At 43.3% G+C, this 20,728-nt stretch overlaps 1 protein-coding gene across 1 annotated transcript; it reads right to left on the bottom strand.

Moving 5' to 3' along the window:
- Positions 1–224: 224 nt before the first annotated feature.
- arsj (arylsulfatase family, member J) lies at positions 225–16,509 on the bottom strand. Its single transcript, XM_080486779.1, has 2 exons — positions 15,921–16,509; positions 225–2,229 (listed from the first exon to the last, which is right to left on the bottom strand). The coding sequence occupies exons 1-2, from the start codon at positions 16,214–16,216 to the stop codon at positions 831–833; spliced, it is 1,695 nt and encodes a 564-aa protein (XP_080342905.1). The 5' UTR covers positions 16,217–16,509; the 3' UTR covers positions 225–830.
- Between the last annotated feature and the right edge of the window lie 4,219 nt (positions 16,510–20,728).

The following is a 20,728-nucleotide window of genomic DNA, read 5'->3' as shown; positions in this document are numbered from 1 at the left end:
TAAAGACTGCATGAACCAAATGAGATCTTTATCACCAGTAAGATCCAACTTTACTGCATTTTCCAAGCATAATGTGCTCTGTGGCTGCTCGTCAGCCTCTGCATATAAAAGAGGCATTAAAACATTTCCACTTACAGAAGTACTTATTGTCATCAGACTAAAGGAAATCTGTTGGCAATAAAATCCCAACCAGACCTAACTTGAAAGATTGCAGGAGACAAAGTGCTTTATGTCTGGGGCTTTTTATTTTGTGAGTTTGTCTTACATTCACATTGGCCCGGTGCCCGACCAGACAGCATCTTAAAGAGAGAACAATCTATTCTTCTACAGTACAGAAAGAGACTGTGCTTGTCAAACCAACATACATCCACACACACGTCACATAAATCCTACATCTGTTTCCACAATACTGTAGTCATATCAACATAATAGAACTATGTCTTTATTTCTCTGTCGCCATCGATTTATGGCAACTGTCTACAAAGATTTATTTCCAACTCTAAGGGAAACATGAGTCCACAAGAACAAGCCGAAGGTGACAACAGTTCAAGCATGCAACACAATCTAGAAAAATAAACATTCTTTAAATGCTCCGAACACTAACATGAGGTCTTCGTTGTGTCTGGGCATGGCAGTAGTGTTTGAACAAGTGATCTTTTCCTTATTTTCTTGGAGCATTCTGAAAGGCCCATCTGCAGTTTTCTTTCATACAGTATGTACCGGAGTCAGGTTAAAACTATCTGGAGTTAGAACATGTGAAAAGACCACCCTGAAGGAGGGAAGTCAGACCCTGAGAAAAGGCATATTAAGTCTTTCACAAATGTTAAATTCTACTGTTCTGTCTTCCTTTTTGACTTTCTGTTTCTGAGTTTCTTTTTCCATTTTCTTTTCCCCAGATGGTTGGTGAACAAGTTATGGTATCGCTCATCCTCATCCTGCTTTTCTCTCTCATCTTTGAACCAGGGCCCCCACACGCCCCCGTTGTACAGCGGGTTGGAACGCAGGTCTTTAGAGGGGTAGCGTACCGGCACCGCCGTCTTGTTGTACTGAGATAACCGCATCAGCATCTTCTTTACTATGTGCGGGTAGCGCTGAGACAAGTCCACTCTCTCATAAGGGTCAGCTGAGATGTTGAAGAGCCAGACAGATTTACCCCTGTCCCACCGGACACGTTCGTTATGCCAGCGGTTGTTTATCCGCTGGTTGGAGAAGGTCTGCGGTGGCACCCAGTCGCTGTATCCGGGCACGCCTGTCAGGAGCTTCCAGTGGCCGACCCGCAGCGCCGCCTGGATGGCCGTGTTCCACAGGCCGTATCCGGCTTTCCAGGACCCATTCTTGGCTTTAATGTAAATGGGATCAATGTTATGAAGAATGTCCTGACGAGGTGACGGACGGCCTTCGCTGATAGCCTCCCAGACATCGTACCCATCCAGATTCAGATCTTCATCGATAGTTCCCTCCCCAAGAGTCACCAGTGTGGGGAACCAGTCTGTAATGTGGACTAAAGATCGACATTTTGTTCCTTTGTTCACCAACAGGGGACTGTGAACAAACCCCACTGCCCTGATGCCCCCCTCCCAGTATGTAGCTTTACTCCCCCTCAATGGCCAGTTGCTCCCACCAGCTAGCGGCTGGCCTCCGTTGTCTGAGGAGTACACAATGACTGTGTTATCATAATAACCATAGCGTTTTAGGGCCAGGGTGAGGTTGTGGATGGCTTCATCCAGGCAAGAAACCATGGCAGCGTATTTCCGACGGTGCAGGTTGGGAATGGCCTTGTAGCGCTCGAGGTAGCGAGCCGGAGCTTGCAGCGGGGAGTGAACTGCCTGGTAAGCTAAGTAGAGGAACAAAGGCTGTCTGTGAGGATCGTGATTGGCTAAGATACTGACAGCCTTTCGAGTGAACATCACAGTGGAGTACATCCCCTGGTCTTGTTCCCAGGCTGCGTCCTCCCCTTCATACAGGTCGTAGCCGCACATGCCGGGCCCTTCACATTTATAGTGGCTGTAGTAATCACCACTTCCCAGCAGGGAGCCGAAGAACGTGTCAAAGCCACGCTGGGTCGGGAGGCAGCCTCGTTTGTAGAACCCCAGGTGCCACTTCCCCACCATGTGGGTGGAGTAACCGGCTTGCTTCAGTTTCTGGGGCAGTGTGACGTTTTCCAAGGGGAGGCAGTTGGGCTGCGTTGCTCGAATGATGGAATGTTGAAGGCCTGTGTGGATCTGATACCTGTAAAGAAACAGGGACAAAGTTAAGACAAACAAGGAATTGTCAAACATTCGTACAGTCTTTAACTAGAAAAACATCTGCTTTTTCACTCTTGACTACTGCTCTTTTATTGCCATTTTCTAATCAATATGGTGCTACTGTAAAAGCAGGGGAAGTCTTCCAGCAGTTTTTCCATAATAAAACTCTCCGAGCTGGTCTTTTATTAGTAAGCTCATAGTATTAAAATTTACAACCAGCATTCAGTTTCATTATTGGTGGATTAGCAATGATCGTAAAGCAAATATCTTGAGAGATGTATTTTTAATAAGTGGATGAAAGATTTTTCTGGTAAATACAAAAAAGTCAGTGTTGAGTGATGGGATTTTAAATTAGATGGGGTGTAAATTAGAGACCAACATCAGGAAAAACCTTCCTTTACTCTGTTTGCTGTCAACCGCTCAAATCTGACCCACAAAGCAAAATAGCCCCTACTGCATACTATAGTTATACACTGTATACATGCTACTGTGGGACATGTTGACAAAATAATCCAAACATTGAAAATGAAACCAATATAATTGGATGAAACTGATCACTGCAATGTTTCCCCAACAAAGAACTCCTCTCAAAGCTCATGTAAAGACGACGGGCACCTCACACAGAGAATACTCTGGAAATTACACTGACACATTATATGATTGTAATTAGAGTGGGCCCGGTCCAAAGCAAACACACCTGAGCTGATGGTGGATGTGGTCTGATTTTAGAGCTTTTAATTTAAAAGCATCATATTAACTCAAGCGTTCATATCTGAGGCCAAAAGTGTCTTCAAATGTCAAAAAGCTACACAAGGAAAAAGCATTTTTAGATTTAGGATAAACGATATAACCAATACCAATACCTCCAGTTGTCTAAAACAAGTCCAGAACCAGTCCAAATAACCAGTCAGAAAAAAACTGTTAAAATCCTTTTTTAAATCCAGTTTCCACCAGTGGATAATCAGGTACAAACGTCTTAAATTCAGCTTAAAACCTGGTAGTGAAAGTCCTAACAAAGTTCAATATAGCTCAATGAAGAAATCTTGTTAAAAACCAAAGTTTAAGCAAATGAAATGGTCTCAGAATGGAATCATGAAAGGTGCTAAGTCTAAAATGTCTTAAAAAAAAACATAACATGGATTTTTTTTTGTCCAAAATCCATTTGTTAATAGTTTTGAAATAACGAGTTGCAGTCCAACAATCTGGTCAGGTTAGAAACCAGCCCATGGTACAGTCAACACCTCATCTAAAACCTGAATCTGACGTCTTTTGAAAGTAAATCTGAGCCTGATCTGACAACAACAGTCGGAGATCAAGTTGACATGAAGCCCACAAAACAAATAGAAACCGTCTGGACAATCTAAAATTAGCATTTTCACAGCAAAAATTATTTTATTATTCAATGAAAAGCATGAATGATGTACAGTTATCGAAACATGTGTCAACATTTTGGAAATGAAAAATTATATTGATCATACGCCTATAGATATTCTGCAGGTATAATTCTTCCGCATTTTGGAAAGAAAATTTGTCCAAATTCGTCCTCTCTGCTTCAGCATTTGAACGCATCAGGATGAGTCTGAGAATTAAGAACCAACCAGAGGCCGCCTTTCAAAACGTTTATACCACATGGTATCAATTGACCAATCACGTTGCTTCTTCCTGGGCGTAATTCAAACCGGAGGTCAGTAGCGAGTTGTGTACTCAAGCCGATAATTTGCTATATTTTTGCAAAAAAATATAAATTTGGGCAAAATTAGACGGTGTCATGTAGTGATGGACATTATACACATATTTAGAGGCTTTGAGAAACACGACCACTAGTTTTTCGGACGTCTTTTCGTAAAATTGACTCTCCAAATGTCGGCTGGACGGCTCGCTGCCGAAAACCATGCTTTATATTAGGGATGCACCGATACCAGTATCAAGTATCGGGCCCGAGAAACAGTTTGTACATCACCAGCAACTTCATCACCAGCAACTTCATCACCAGCAGAGTTCACCCAATGTGGCTCAGTAGTTTAACTCCTCAGCACGTAACTCTGAGCTGTACTACATGCTACATGCTAAAGAGATTTTTGGTAAAGAGTTTCAGGCCTTACACTTCAGTGATGCTCCATGCTACATGCTAAGAGTTTCAGGTCTCACACTCCAGCGATGCTATATGCCACATGCTAAAGAGTTTCAGGCCTCACACTCCAGCGATGCTACATGCTACATGCTAAAGAGTTTCAGGCCTCACACTCCAGCAATGCTACATGCTACATGCTAAGAGATTCAGGCCTCACACTCCAGCAATGCTACATGCTACATCTTAAAGAGTTTCAGGCCTCACACTCCAGCAATGCTACATGTTAAAGAGTTTCAGGCCTCACACTCCAGCGATGCTTCATACTACACATGATTATAATATGACTGACACGCTCACTAACAGCTAAAGGTTAGTACTCATATTTGTACGGTTGCATCAGTGTTTCTCAACTTTAAATATCACATTTTGTGATCATCTCTTCAGCTGGAATGGCGACCCATCCAGGGTGCATCCTGTCCCCGCCCGTAGTGAGCTGGGATTGGCTCAAGCACACAGTGATCCTATACAGAATAAAGCGCTGGAGAAGAAGAAGATGGATGGCATTACACTGCTGGACATGTCCTCGACATCGACCGGACCGACTGGAACTTGTAACTGTAATCCAATGAACAGACAAAAGTTCCGTCAGGCAGGTGAGGAGCTGCTAGATCCAGCTGATAATAGAAGTGTGAAGCTGCTGATAAAGACCCTGGATGAAGATCAAACTGACATGCTTTACACTGACTTCCAGACTGTTTTGCAGGAAAAAACTGGACAGGAAAAGCTCCGGATGGTTTGTGATGCAATCTGCTGACTCGGACGTTATTGTTCTCATGTCTTTTCGGACCGCGTCCAAATATTCGCTACAAGAGATAATTTGAATTTCCTCAAAAATTATTGACCCATATAAACATTAATGCAATTCCCTTTTTCCAAAGCGTATGCAGTCTACTGAGTGTAGACGTCTTATGTAATCAACTAAAATCAGTGAGCAGAGGACAGGAGACAGGGGGGGATGTTATTGTTGAGATAGTTGTTGGCCGGCGAACAAGTTGCTCAGCTGGGATTTTGGACGCAGCTCTTTGAAGACGCATATCATGAGCTCTGGTTTCACATCTGACTGCCTCCTCACTTCTGCTGGGAATGGAACCAAGACATCCAGGACATGGAACTGACATAGCCTCTTCACCTTCCTCCCTGTTTTGACCTTGTCCTCCCATCCTGGGGTCAGCGGTGCCAGTCGAAATGTCACCGGGGACAGGAAGTAATAAATGGGTGCATCGTGTCAGTTTTCCCCCGAGCAGAGAAAGTAACCAGAGGACATTAGTCCAAGCAAGTCTGAACTCCCCACAGACGAGGGATGGGAACCTGTCACATTTGAAACAATACCCGGTACCTGGGAATCGATACCAGTACTCAACAGTACCAAAGTTTGGTATAGTGTGTGTTTATGCCATATTAAATGTTCACTTGTTTTAATGTAAAATAAATGTTTCTTTAAATCTCATAATTTTTCAATTTAACCTATTTATTTCTCCAATTGTTTCACAGATTTCTTCAACATGAAAACCCGTAACTACAACTACGCAGTGTTTTTTGTTAAAAATGCACAAATAAAACCCAGATCCACGTACTCCTATTCCTTACCCAGCTGGAAACATTGTGATGGTAGAGCTGTAGATCTGTGATGGTAGATCTGAACCTTTTCTACTCCCTCACAGTCACAAGGATACGTTCAGGTATCGAAACATGGTACTGTTTGATTTTACGGGAATCGGTACACAGTAGTACCAACGGAATTCAGTCGTACCTATAAGAGTACTGAATTTGGTACCCATCCTACCACAGAAAAGACAGAACTGTTCCCAACACACCACAAGTACACCACAATTCAAACATCAAGTTCAAAATGCAGAGAAATCTGGAGCACAGCTGAAGACCCAATCAGCTTCAGTTCCAGCAAAGACTCAAGTTACTGCAAAAAAACAGGCAACAAAGCTTCAACGTCACTCCAAAGGTCACTCTGAAACAAAAGAACATTAAACTGATCTAGTTTGATCAGTGGTTGGGAAAGTGTGGGCCCCCTTCAGAGAAATCTGACAGTCTGTCAAACACTTTCCCCACAATTAAGGATTACTGGGAATAAATCCTGATTAAAAGGAATAATTTGAGAGTAAACCTCAAGATTATTCTTTCAATCATTCAAACGATCCAACGAGCAACGACAATCTCATGAGGGTCTGACGAGTTCATCAGTTTACTTGAACCTGCCAGATCGGCCTTCACTGTCTCCACTGACCAGTCATCTCCAGATGAACCCTGACGGCTGACAAGCTGCTTTCTTTCTGAACAGAACTACCTCGTCTGCCCCACGTTGTCTGTTATTTCATACGTCAAAACCTTTGGGAACTGAAGTTGTGATCGTTACAATTCTGCAAATCTAACTCCCATATCTTCTAAGCTCCTTCTCAGGGTGTTCAAGAAAACAGGATGAAAACTTGGCAGCATTTCCAGTGAAATAGTCGATCACTGAAAGTCTGATTCCAGGACAGCGGTTGAGCGCATGCAGCTCTGACTGATGTGATGAGAACAAGTTTTCAACACGTAGAGCTCAGAAACAGGACAGAGACAGAAGAGGCGTTGCTGGACTGCCATTCGACAGCAAGATGTTAATGGTGGGAAGTGAAAGCCAATATGTTTTTGTGGGAAGTACAAGAACGTCAACAACTAACATGCAACCAACTGGGAATCTAAAAAAAAGAGTGTTTACTTTACTGAACATTTAAATAAATAAATAAATACACAACAAAAATAACATAATTAAAAGCATGACCAGAGAGTACTTGTAAAACTTTGTTATTCAGAGTTTCCAAAAGCTAAGCACATGATGAAATTACCCTTGTTATTTCCCCATGAACTTCTAAAAAAACTTTTTGGATGTAACTTAATTATCATCAATCTCCTTTTGGACTCATTCTGTGTGTACAAGGAGCCTTTTCCCTCTTCTGCCCTTCACTTCATTGACTTCTTTTTGTTTGGTATCAAAATGAGCAAAGGCACAGAGAGAAACAAGCCTCGGGGCACAACTCATGGAAAAGAAGCCATGAAACCAGCTGGAATGAAAAGTAGAGTCACAATGGGAACAGAACTTAGAGTTTTCTACATAACTTTGATCAGAAAATGAGGTTACACACAATGAATGAATACCACAAACGTCTAATATTTCATTCTATATCGAACACAGTCATGAAATATTCAGAGCGATGCTTGAAAATGAGCCTCGACCTTCAGGCTAATGGATCCCAGCAGAGATACTCCGGAGTTAGTGAACTTAAAGTATAATCACTGAAACCACTTAGCCAGATCTAAGAGTTACTCTGACTTGTAAAATACACACATTTTAACGCTTGATATTCTCCAGCACAACAGGTTAGAGACACCAAGATGCCAACGCTGCCAGAAGCTGTGAGAAAATATGCAGTAAAACTTAATTTACAGAACTACATCGACATATTTCCACTAGAAGTGACACAGCATATTTCAAAAGGTCCCAGACGCAGCTGGAAGTGTATTTGTAAAAGAAGACAAGTAGACACATCAGTGCGTCCTTTCAGATGTCCTGTCAGCCGTACAGGCCGGTCGAAGCAGTTCTGGAAGAATAACGGGTCCAAACTCTTCCTTAACATTGTAGCTGACTGAACACACTCTGAACTCACACTGAACTCACACTGAACACATACTGAACTCACACTGAACACACACTGAACTCCCACTGAACTCACACTGAACTCACACTAAACACATACTGAACTCACACTAAACACACACTGAACTCACACTGAACACACACTGAACACATACTGAACACACACTGAACACACGTTGAACTCACACTGAACACACACTGAAGACATGCTGAACTCACGCTGAACACACACTGAACACATGCTGAACTCACGCTGAACAGACACTGAACACATGCTGAACTCACACTGAACACACACTAAACACATGCTGAACTCACACTGAACACATACTGGACACACACTGAACACACACTAAACTCACACTTGATGCAAAAGTTCACAGAGTTTGTCATACCAGTGTGTGTGTGTGTGTGTGTGTGTGTGTGTGTGTGTGTGTGTGTGTGTGTGTGTGTGTGTGTTGCTGGTGCTCACATACCAAAAGGTTACAGCCGTGTAATGAGAATGTCATGCTCAGAGCTCCTGTGATCCTCCACCAACCAGTCAAACCTGGAGCGGAGCTTAAAGGCGGAGCGTAGAGAGTGAAGATCTGCCTCTGTGTTGTTTCTCTTTGACATCCAGGGGGTGGAAGTTTGCGAGTGAACTGGGACTTGACTTTGAAGGGGTTTTGGGGCAGCTGAAGGACAGTAGTTGTAGGTCTTAAGTATTTATGGGGCTTGAAAATACTGCCTGTAATAACTACTGCCCTCCAGAGATCCTCTCTCCTCCTCCTCTCATCCGTCAACATGTCCAACAGCACTGATTGATGGGCGCTTATAGAGCGAGCAGAGTTTGAATGGGCAGCCACAGGACAGAGGCCAGGCTGGAGCGAGAAGACGAGCTGCAGGAAGATCATCAGTGCAGAAAGCGGCTAACTTCTCAGTCCTTCCAGACCTTCCTGTTGGATTCCTCTGTCAGACTGCAGAACTGTGTGGTCCTGCAGGGCTGTTTCCCTTATTTATCAAAACAAAAATCCCAGCAGCCAGCCCAACAAATCACACGTGCCATTGAGCTCTAATCGGTGTGCAGCAATCGCTTAATTCCCACAAGACAAGTGCAGTGGCCACTGAGGCGCTGGAGACCTGCTGCTCAGGCCGAGCCGCTCTGTGCTCCTCACATGTGGTTCAAATGAGCCTCTGCAACCCGGCACTCCGTGTTTAATCAAAGTCAGCCCTGCAGTATTTCATCTCACTTAGCGGTTCCCTTCAGCTGTGTCTTCATCCACTTCCTCTCACTGTCTCTGCTCTTTGCTTGGACTTCGCGGCCGTATGTTCTCCATTCCACCGTGTCTTAGAGGAAATGAACAAGTTTTCTCCTGTCAAGACTTTTCACAGCAATCACAAACCCAGTTTCCTAAACAACTGATTGTTGGAATGGTTGTGGTGCGGATCAAGCTGGAGGTCTGGAGGTGAACCGGGTAGAAGAACTAGTGACACGTCACTGAAATGCCACGACAAAGAGGAAAGTGAGGCTGAGATGAGAGTGGGTGGCGGAAGGAGTTTGAAGAGCAATGTGGTCTCTCACTGGGTTTAACCCATTTCAAATCCACACATCTAAAGCTCACGTCAGTAGACTTTCAGGACAAAGGCGCCGTTTGGAAAGTGGCCTTGATGAACGACCCCGATAAACCTTAACATTATGACCATAATATTGAGTTTATTCATTTCATTTGTCTTAATGTTTTGGCTGACCAGTGTATCTGTCAATTACTGTCGTCAAAATCCAAGGCACCTTTCTTTCTTTTTTCCTTCCTTTCTACTTCTAAGCAATATAACAGTCTGAGAAGACGGGATAAGGAACATCTGTATGGAATTCCTTTCTGGAATTTTTCAAAAAGATTAATTTTGTATCGTCACTCAAAACGATCCAACCAAAAGTTAAATATGAGAGCAAAGCCTGAGAGGCCCTGCTACTCGTAAAATATCTGAAAAATGTGCTAAAGATGAATGGAGTGTATCTGGAAGTCCATGTGTTGGGTTTGCCTGGACACGTAAGCTCGATTGCTGAGTTTGTTCACTACTAGGACCTGTCGTCCCAAACCAAAGGGAAACCAGCCCAAATACTGCTCTACTGCTTCAATCATAATTCCTCACACACACCTTGTTTTTCTCAGGTTCAGTTTCAATCCCAGAAGAAAGCTTTGCACCTGCCTTTGGCCTCCAGCTGTTTTGGTCAGGAGCAGGTTGTGACTTTGAGCTTCTAATGTCATCAGAAAAGCAGACAGGTTGAGGGTTCTCTGCGGTTGTGGGTTTCCCGGGGGTGGACAGTGTGGAAATCGTTTCTCAGGCTTCAGTTACCTGGAGGTTAAAGTGCTTCGCTTCGGTTCCACCAGCAGCTGGACGCAACTGCTTCTATAAATCTGTCGGCTCTCCTGGGTTTGAAACCTGATCAGCTTTAAGATCACACCCAAAACACTCCAAGGAGTAAATATGTTACAACAGACAGCAAATGTATAACTTATTCGATAAGATGTGGATGTAAACATCTGCTAAACAGTTTTTACTTTCCTCCCAGTGCTCACTGCACAAGGGGGCCAAATACTATCACTACTTACAAATACACTGAATAATCTTGACATTATCCTGAAGGAATAGATTATTAAATTAGTAAAACAATAATGAAAAGAAGTCTTGTAAAAACCACCCAAGAAAGCTCACAAGCAATGACTGATGCAACCACATAATCACCTCGTCAGCTCAACCATTGGACAGTAGGATGAAGTAGCCAGTACAGCGTAAGAACTTCTCTAGGGTTACAAAAGAATGTATATGTACTTGGTAATATTGATATAGTACCTTTGGGGTTCTATTTCTATTATTCTATCACAACGAGATTAATTTCCAAAGTGTCATGTTTTGTTAAACAGCCATGTGTGCTAATACTGTTAGCACAAGTTAGCTTGACGTCCCTGATGATGACGATCTTGTTTTAAATGAATCCTTCATCCATCACAAAAGAAAGATTTCCATAACGACCTCGACTGCTTGGCCCTGGTTCTCACAATTCTTGCTCTGACTCACTAATCCAAGATGGAGATTGAATTTCTTTGTCTGAGACAGAACCTGCGACCAGGTCACTGTTTTCCTCACGACTCCCAGAATACAAAGCGCCTGATCTATGACCAAAAAAAGGATGAGGCTGAGTCAAAGGAGGGTTGTGTGCAAAATCTGGCGAGGCGTGTGTTTGTGTGTGTGTGTGTGTGTGTGTGTGTGTGTGTGTGTGTGTGTGTGTGTGTGTGTGTGTGTGTGTGTGTGTGTGTGTGTGTGTGTGTGTGTGTGTGTGTGTGTGTGTGTGTGTGTGTGTGTGTGTGTGTGTGTGTGTGTGTGCATGTGGCTTCAGGAGTTCTTGTATCTTCACTCACCGGCATGTTTTAACATGACGGCTCTCAAACCTATTGTTTTGAAGATGAACTGATTCGACTGAAGTGAATAAAATCAAGGGTCAAACTCAAACGCTGACCTCTGGACTGTCTTCAGATTCAAATGTGGTCAACATGGTTGATCTGACATAACGATGTCAGTTGTACGTTTCATTGGTCAAGATTCAAGATTAATATGATTTTCTGCTTTTAATTGAAGCAGGAGAAGAAAAGCTCCAGTCGTACAGCATGACGCTGAGCGAGCGTGGACAGAGAAGTCTCACTGTGTCGATCCAGTAAACGTTTATTGGTTTTCCACACATGGTCTTCCTATGAAAAGCACATCTTTGGGGGCTTTTCCACCGGAAAGAACCAGGTGCTGGTTCGGAGCCAGGGCCAGACTTAGCACCAGTTCTTTGTCTTTCCACTGCCAAAGCCCCAGCCAAACAGGGACTAAACTGCTGCTACGCTGCCCCACTACATTGCTGGGCCAAAGAGGAGCTAAACTGGGACCCGACGCGTCATCAACTGGGGGCGGAGTTATCTCTGGAGTTATCACTACCTAGAAGGCAGAAGCGGGCTGTACCGGCTTTCTGAAAACTACAGCGAACACGGAGCCCCACAGTGGTTATAGAGAAAAGAATAAAAACTACGCCTGGGAATGATATAATAAGTCGCTCCCTGAAGTTAATAATACGAGGGAACGGAATTATTTAATTCGCGTTCGCGGAACCGCGCCTCTCGAGAGCTCCGCCGTGCTTCTACGCGCTCCTCCGCTGTCTGTCAGCCACATCGGTTATAATTTAGAAGCAGTTTTCCATTGTCGTTTATTTTTCACACTTTTCATGGTAACATTATTTTAAGTAACGTCACGTCCAGATCTTATTTCGCGTTCTGACCGTAGTGCTGAGGCGCTGCAGCCGCTGCGCCATGCAGTGGGCGGCTACATTGCGCTCCGCTCCGAGACGCTCCGATATTATTTTCTAACCCACAGAACTTCTTTATAATGAATACTTTTGGTTCATCAGCAACTAAAGCACAAACTACATACTAGTGTAAATGAAAGCTTGGATTTTATAGGCATAAAATGAGCCTTTTAACGGCGCTTCACGTGAAAGAGCTTTAATCAGTGTGTTTACGGATGTTGTCATTGGAAACAGTTTTAGAGCTTCGTTCTATCACTGTACACCTCCATTCTTCTCCGATGTTGAAGCATTTGATTCAGACACACCCAGAAATGAAGTGAAAGGAGCAGAAATTCTCAATGTAATGCCCAAATATTGAAAAGTAAGCCCCAAACTCATACACGTGTTATTTTTTTCCCCTCTATGTCCACTCCGGGGCTCCGGACTAAAGCAAGACGGACGTGAAAAAACACCAAAAGAGATAGGAAGAGACGTAATTTCTTTGTCTTTGGGTTCTGAGGTTCAGGCCAAACTAGATGGAGCGACCCGGACTAAACCGATAAATATAATCCATCTCCTTGTACCTGGATGAGCGCTGTCAGCACGAAATTGTTTAAATCAGTGACGTATCACGTTTTGGAGTGACGCAATGACGTAGCTCTCACTTGGCTCCGCTAACGGTGGAAAAAGAACCGGTTCTTTGGTGGTGCTCATTTAAGAACTGGCTCTGGCACCGGCCCCGAACTAGCTCCTGGTTCTTTTTGGTGGAAAAGCCCTATTTGTTTCTTGACCAGCTCATTTAAATATGTTTGATCTGAAGAACAGTTCTGATGCACGTTTGAATTTATTCTCATTACACAGCTGACATGTTACAAAACATTGTAAATACAACAGGATCAGGTCTACTCGAAGGTCAATTAGGCCTTGATGGTTGATGCCTGTCGGCAGAAAATGGTGGTTTTCCCAGAGTTTCCCCGTGTTTCCTCATATGGAAACTCCACTTCTCACTCTGCTTTGAAAGGGTTGTGTTCCAGCTGAAGTAAGAGCGAGGGCCAGGCACTGATGTGTTTCGGTTTTAGGTTTTGATATATTGCTTTGAGACTCTTCTTGTGCCAACAGACTGTGGAGTTGGTAATGAAGTGAGACAACCAGCCAATCTGGGTGACAGTTGAAATATAACAAGCAGATATTTGCAAAGATCTTCAGCAAACACAGAAAGACAAATCAGAAGCAGATCTCACGACAGAAAATCATTATCCTCATAAGCTCAGAGGCACAATGTCTCACTGGAACAAAACTAAATAGACTGTACAAAACTCTAATAAAGTGCTTATTTTGTGGATTCATATATATATATATATATATATATATATATATATATATATAAGAATTATATACACACACACATATATATATATATATAATTCTTTTTTTTTTCCTTTTTTTTTTTTTAACTTCGGCTAATATTTGTCTTGACAAGTCTGTGTAAGTTGCCAGGAAAAGAAAACTTGGCTCTTTATCGAGCGCTCAGCTGACAAAGGCACCTGATGGTTTAATGGTCACACATGGATGGATGGCGTTCGTTTCACTCAATCACATACATTTTCCTGTGTAGTGACGGGCTCAGGACAACGAGCCTGGAAACACTATTGAGTGTGTGTTTCCACATGGAAGTTGATGGAGGTTCGGGGGCGTGGCTGGATCGGATCAGCTCATCTAAAGAGGGATGCACGTTTCTCATTATTCTCCTGGAAGCCTTCCAGACGGCGTTGTTGCCCAGCACACTTGCACCTTTGGTTTTGCTCAGCAGTGAAACATGTGGCGGAGCCTTGCAGAGCCGAACGTAACAGGAGTAAAACTGATGTGGAACTTTCTAGAAGCAAACTCCAAAGGCAAAGCACCTCTGACCCCTCGCGTGTCACCTTGTACATTCACCAGCCTCAGCCTCTCTCAATTGGAAACATCTAAAAATTAGTTTGTGGAGAAAGTTGAGTTGAACTCAAGCTTGTTCTTAGGAAGGACTTTCTACAATGTGCTTTCTCTTGTGTTTGTAACAGACCTGATATCATCATTAGAAGCATTGGTGCTTTTGTGACAGCAAGTGAATCAAAACAGCAAAAAATTGTTTATTTGGATTTTTAAAAATCGTCTTATCAAATAGCTTTCAATAATAAATCAGATTTAGCGCACAGGTTTCACTGAAATACGCCTAGAATGGACTGAAGAATGATGGGAACAGAACGAGGAAAACACATCAACAGAAAAGACGAGCGTGATAAAGCTCGAAACAAAATTTCAGTTGAGTCATTTATCCATTTAATGACACTTTTCAACAGATGTATGGCAGGCTTTAAAAAACCATTCTAAGTTTATAAGTTATAAAAATTAGAAGTTGTAAAAATTATAAAATAAATGAATAAACTGTGATAATGTCAATATCAGAATCAGGTTTGTTGCTCAGTAGAGTTTGCAGAATAAGAGACATTTGTTTGGATGACGTTGGTGCAACAAAAAGTAAAACGTGCAACAAGAAGAAACAAAAAGTGTTTATGCCAACAAACTAAGAACGTGCCCTGGACTGTATTGGCTTCATTTTCTCTTGATAATCTTCAATAAGCCAGAGGATGATTGATAATTGATTTCTCTCTCTCTAGTGTGTGTGTGTGTGTGTGTGTGTGTGTGTGTGTGTGTGTGTGTGTGTGTGTGTGTGTGTTGCGTAGCTTGGTTTACTCGCCATTTCACCAAATCAACAATATGAGTGCCTGACATAACATTGAACCAATCAGATCATTTGATGCCTGAGACTTTGGCCAAATGGCCCCTGGGGAGACCTGCTCTGTGATTGGATAAAGTCACTTCTGGTTTGTTCTGATGTTTCTACAACAAGCAAGTCTCTGACTAATAAGTCTCTAACATCTCTTCTGATTCACCATTTGAAAGGAGAAATTTGTCTGAAAGGCTGCAGGTTCAACTTTCTCCAGTATAGTTATTTTAAATGCACACAAACAGAAATGTGTTGAGAATTTTGCAAATGTGTCCAGCTTTGTTAATGTTTAGACATTTTTAGATATGATTATATTTATTAATGACTGAAAATCTAAAATCTTAAACAAGCATTTTATTTTGAAGTTGAGACACAATTCTAAAACGCTTTCAAAGATGAATTGATGTGTTGGTGAAAATTTTGTCCAGTATTCCTGAGGTTGACTTTAGGTTTCAAGTAAACAAACCACCAACACATTCATTTTCTAAAAAGGACTAATGAAGCATCTGCTTGTATTTGTGTGTTAATAAAAGAGTCATATTAATAAGTGTTCTCTATTAAATAGCTGTTTAAAAGTAAAATAATTTTAATCAAAGGGGGCCTCTCTCAATCTGGTTTATAACACACACACACACACACACACACACACACACACACACACACACACACGATGTCGAACTTCGAGTCCCTGCAAATGATAAGTCTTTAGAAATAGTCTGCAGCTGTCACATACAGAGTCACTGCAGATGCGCTGTAGAGCCACATGTGGCTGCTCAGCTGCAGCTTGTGGAACATGCATGCGCACCGCCGTTCGGGAGCCCTTTGAGTCCTACCTGCCGGTCATGAGCTGGCTCCTGGACGGGCTGCACAGCGGCTGCACGTAGTAATTCTCCAGCTTGACTCCCTGCGCCGCCAGCCGGTCCAGGGTCGGGGTTTTGATCTCGGATCCGTGGTATCCGACGTCCCGGAAGCCCTGGTCGTCCACCAGGATGAAAACGATGTGCGGCTGAGAGCTGCGCGTCCCGAACTCGTCCCCGAAGTTGAGGCTGTCCCGCGACATGTGAGCGCTCCACGTCTGCGAGATGATGAAGCTGAGGAACAGACTCAGCGGGATCCACACGATCAACATGTTTCACGGGATACACGCGCGCGCGGTTACTGTTGGTCGGTGCGTCGGTGCGCGCAGCCGGTGGCGCTCTGCACATGTTCAAGGGGAACAGCAACGCTTGGAAATCGGGTTCGCGCCTTGTTCGGTCCTATTACCCGCAGCCACAGCTGCTTGTGCAGGAAATAAAAGTGACTTGTTGAAGCAAAACGCTGCCTCGGAGCTCACAGCGGGCAGCCTGCAGCTGTGCTGGAGCCAAAAGACGCGCAGGAGACGCGCAGCGGAGCAGCTGGAGCGGCCTCCATCCTCTAAACACTGGAGTGTAGGAGGAGGAGGAGGAGGAGGGGGAAAGGGGAGGAGCAGGAGGAGGAGGAGGAGGCAAGTCCAAGAGCGCAGCTTCACCGTGCACCTTCACCGCGGCTGTCAAACATGAGGCCCGCGGGCCCAAACTGGGCCTGTGCAGAGGAATACCTGCACCTCTGTGCCATAGAAAGGACTAATCCCCCAAATGCAAAACATTGAAACATCAACATACCACATAATGTATATAGTGTCATATGCCATGTGGGCTGGGCACATGTGTGCATGACACTTAAATAAAATAAAAAATATAAATTTATTCATTCACCACACCTCTCTGAATCCTGCTGACACATGTATTTTTTCTGGGGAAAGGCTAAAAAAAAAAAAAAAAGGATGGAACACTATTAAATGTTCACAAGAAGATCAATTCAGATATCGAATTGCAAGTATTTGGCTTAAACTCAATTCATGCAATTTTTTTACCTATATTATCTATTTATTAACAGTTGAAGCAAATCAATCAACTACAATGATTAAAAGTGTTAAAAATGTTTCAATTTTAAAAAAGTTAAATAGCTAAAATAACTAAAATATAACATAAGTCGAAACGTCCAATAGAATTAATTTTCTGTATTTATATAAAAACAACATTAAGTGTTGTGTGGCATCCTTATTTTAAAAGTTTAATAGATTTTTGGGGTTTGAAGGAATTTTATTTCGGGTTAAGTCTCTTTTCATGACATCCCTGCAGCTTCCCTCTGACTCACTGTGTTGTCCTAGCAACAACACGCCAAACTCAGCTGTGGCTGTTCATAGGATTACACCAGTACAACGACTGCAAGCATGAGTGCTAACCTACCGCTACTAGCCGATACTGAGTACTAATTATATGCCATAAAGCCACCTGTCACCTCCACCAGCCTCTATCGATGCTACATCCCCTTCACCAGCCTCTGTGTCGACGCTGCGTCACCTCCACAGCCTCTGTGTCGACGCTGCGTCACCTCCACAGCCTCTGTGTCCACGCTGTCACCTCCACCAGCCTCTGTGTCCACGCTACGTCACTTCCACTAGCCGCTGTGTTGATACTACGTCACCTCCAGCAGCCTCCCAGTCTATGTAGCATAGCAGAGCATAGCGTCTCTCTCCGCTCTCCTATGCTACTGAAGACTGAGGGACTGAACTGCTGGTGATGAGAGGATCAGTCACTTTATCATGTTTAGCATGTAGCATGTAGCATCGCTGGTGTGTGAGCCTGAAACTCTTTAGCATGTAGCATGAAGCATGTAGCATCGCTGGTGTGTGAGCTTGAGACTCTTTAGCATGTATCATGTAGCACAACTCAGAGTTACATGCTAAGCAGTTAAACTACTGAGACACATCGGGCTAACTGTGCTGGTCCAATTGTCTCCGGTGATGAAGTTGCTGGTGATTCGGTTGCTGGTGACAAAGTTGCTGGTGTTGTACGAACTGTCTTTCTCTTCCTCTTGATATTTTCCCAGAACATAATTTACAGTCTGCCTTAGGTTTGTTGTTCAAATCAATATTAAAGAATCTCCAAACCGCCAACATCATTCCTCTCTCATCACCTGCAGCAAAGTTGCTGACTCATGATGTGATGTAATACGCTCCGAGTCGTATTGTGTTAGCTTTCACTAGTGCAAGTATTGCATGCAGTTGCAATATCGGACCTGATACTGGTATCGGTATCAGCATAAGTGCATCCCTAGCTGTTAGCATTAGTAGCATGATCAGTTTTACTCTATCTTCAACCATTGATTGGATTATTGGTGGAGTTTCTCCCAGTTTCTCTTGGAGGTGGGGGTGTTTTGTTTCTACTCTCTAGTTTACTGTCCTGGAGGCGGCGGGTGGGTTGATTGATGCTTAGGCCCTGCGGAGAAGAGGCTCAGAAATTACAAAACCAGAGCCAGGGAGATATTTTTCACCTTCTCCTGAAATATGCGTCCTCCAGCAGTGGGTGACTGATTACTGAGAGGACCTCGTCGTCATGGCAACGTCAATAAACACACTGTTCGTGAGGCTACATGGTGTAGCTGAGTATATTTAAGTCTTCAGATCAGTCAATTTAATTTATAATAAACATTTTAGGACATGATGTGAGATCCATCAGTTTTCAAGTGGGTTTTTTTTTTTTTTTCAAACCACTCTGAAGGTTTCCTTAAAAGTGACATTAAGAAAACATATTTGTCTTGAGTATGTTTAAACTGGACTCTGGTGATGCAGTTTATGGTTCAGTCTAAAATATATTATATCCAATATGTTAGCTGCCTTCACTGAAAGTTCAAAATGTTGGGTTTCCAAACGCTTGTTATCGTAAACTCTTCCAAAGGCATGAAGCTGCTTTATATGCAGTGAAATAAGTAAATAAGAACTTGGATAAAAACAAGTAGAAACAGCTAGAAAGGCTCAAACTTGTAGGAAAGTATCTAACATGTTTCTGCTTCTCTACTGTTGTGTCCACAGTCATGTTTTCACTGGTATCGTGCAATTTTTCCTTTTTCCTTTTAAACATTACTTGACTGTGAAATACCTCCAATGCTTTTTTTTCTCCTTTCCATATCTGCTGCTTTAAAATATTATGCACACAACCGTATAGCTCCCAATAGACGCACAGTGCAAGCTTCAGGGTGCGCATCTATTGGAAACATGTGAGCGCAAGTTAAAACATTGTGTAAAGTACAGTAATTACATGTAGGAGGTGATGTAGCGTCGACACAGAGGCTGGTGGAGGTGATGTAGCATTGATAGAGGCTGTTGGAGGTGATGTAGTGTCGACACAGAGGAGATGGAGGTGATGTAGCGTTGACACAGAGGAGGTGGAGGTGATGTAGCGTTGACACAGAGAAGGGAGAGGTGATGTAGCATCGAAAGAGGCTGTAGAGGTGATGTAGTGTCGACACAGAGGAGATGGGGGTGATGTAGCGTTGACACAGAGAAGGGAGAGGTGATGTAGCATCGATAGAGTGATGTAGCGTTGACACAGAGGAGGTGGAGGTGATGTAGCGTTGACACAGAGGCTGGTGGAGGTGATGTAGCATCGATAGAGGCTGTTGGAGGTGATGTAGTGTCGATACAGAAGAGATGGAGGTGACATCGCGTTGACACAGAGGAGGTGGAGGTGATGTAGCGTCGACACAGAGGATGTGTCACAGCAATGTATATTCTTTGCATATTGTTTGGATATGGAGTATGAATTAAGCTTTATAGTATTTAATAAATACTCGTATCGGTGCTCAGTATCAGCAAATGCCTACAGGTTAGCACTCGTTCTTTTCAAAGGTGGTATTGGTGCATCCCTGCCTCATACACACAAAACCTCATGGTTCCTGTTGAATCAACCACAAACAAACCCAGCCTGTAATTTAACAGGTTTCATCCTGGATCGTATCAGTTCTCCAGAAATGACACACCAGATTCTAGATTTATGAAGTAGAGGTCAAGTCTCCCTTAAAAATCCTCAAACAGAGTAAGACGTGATCATTTCACAGGTATAAGTGCAGTCTGTACCCAAACCATTAAAGATAAATTTAGCCTCAGAGTCTGACCTAATGAGGTGTTTACCTTTGCTTTGTAAATATGTGGTTTTATCTCCTCCAAGGTGTTTGTTGACTCACAGGTGATGGAGCAGCAGCTTCTACCTGCTGCAGCTCTTTAACGGCCCATGTTGGCCTGATCCCTGCTGCTGTGTAAATGGGCCGGCTGTGAGTCGCTGAATTAGGCTGGAGGTGACACCTAATTCACTAAACCAGGACTCAGCATAGCAGAGGCAATGTTGTCGACGAGGACGGACAAGTCTTCCACAACGTGACCTCAAAGCTCCCGACATCCATGAGGAGGTGCGTTGCCTCTCAGCCCTTCACAGCAAAGCGGTGCAGAAGCAGCCAAACTCCGGGTTCTTCCAGTGTAAAGTCACAGCCAGGCCTGGTTGATTGTAAAAAAACTGCAGGAAATTTCCTCAAGGAGCTTTCTGCTACCCCACCTTTAACCACACTCATATACAAACCTGCACGACACCAAGGGCCTGAAGTGCATGCTCATGCAAACGCATTGTGCTTCTTGGTCAAATTAAGATGGTGCCGGGGAAGTTGGCCATCGTCGTTCCTGCTCCAGCACCTTTGCAACTTTTTTTAATTGTTATTTTAAATATTATTCATCCTTTTAAATGGTCTTCACCCTGGCACGTTCTGGTCATATCAAATACGACAGAGACAA

Source organism: Lipophrys pholis (assembly GCF_963383615.2).
Source record: "Lipophrys pholis genome assembly, chromosome: 18".
NCBI classification, from domain to species: domain Eukaryota; kingdom Metazoa; phylum Chordata; class Actinopteri; order Blenniiformes; family Blenniidae; genus Lipophrys; species Lipophrys pholis.
Note: the sequence above shows the minus strand (reverse complement) of the source record. Positions and strands in the feature narration are given on the sequence as shown.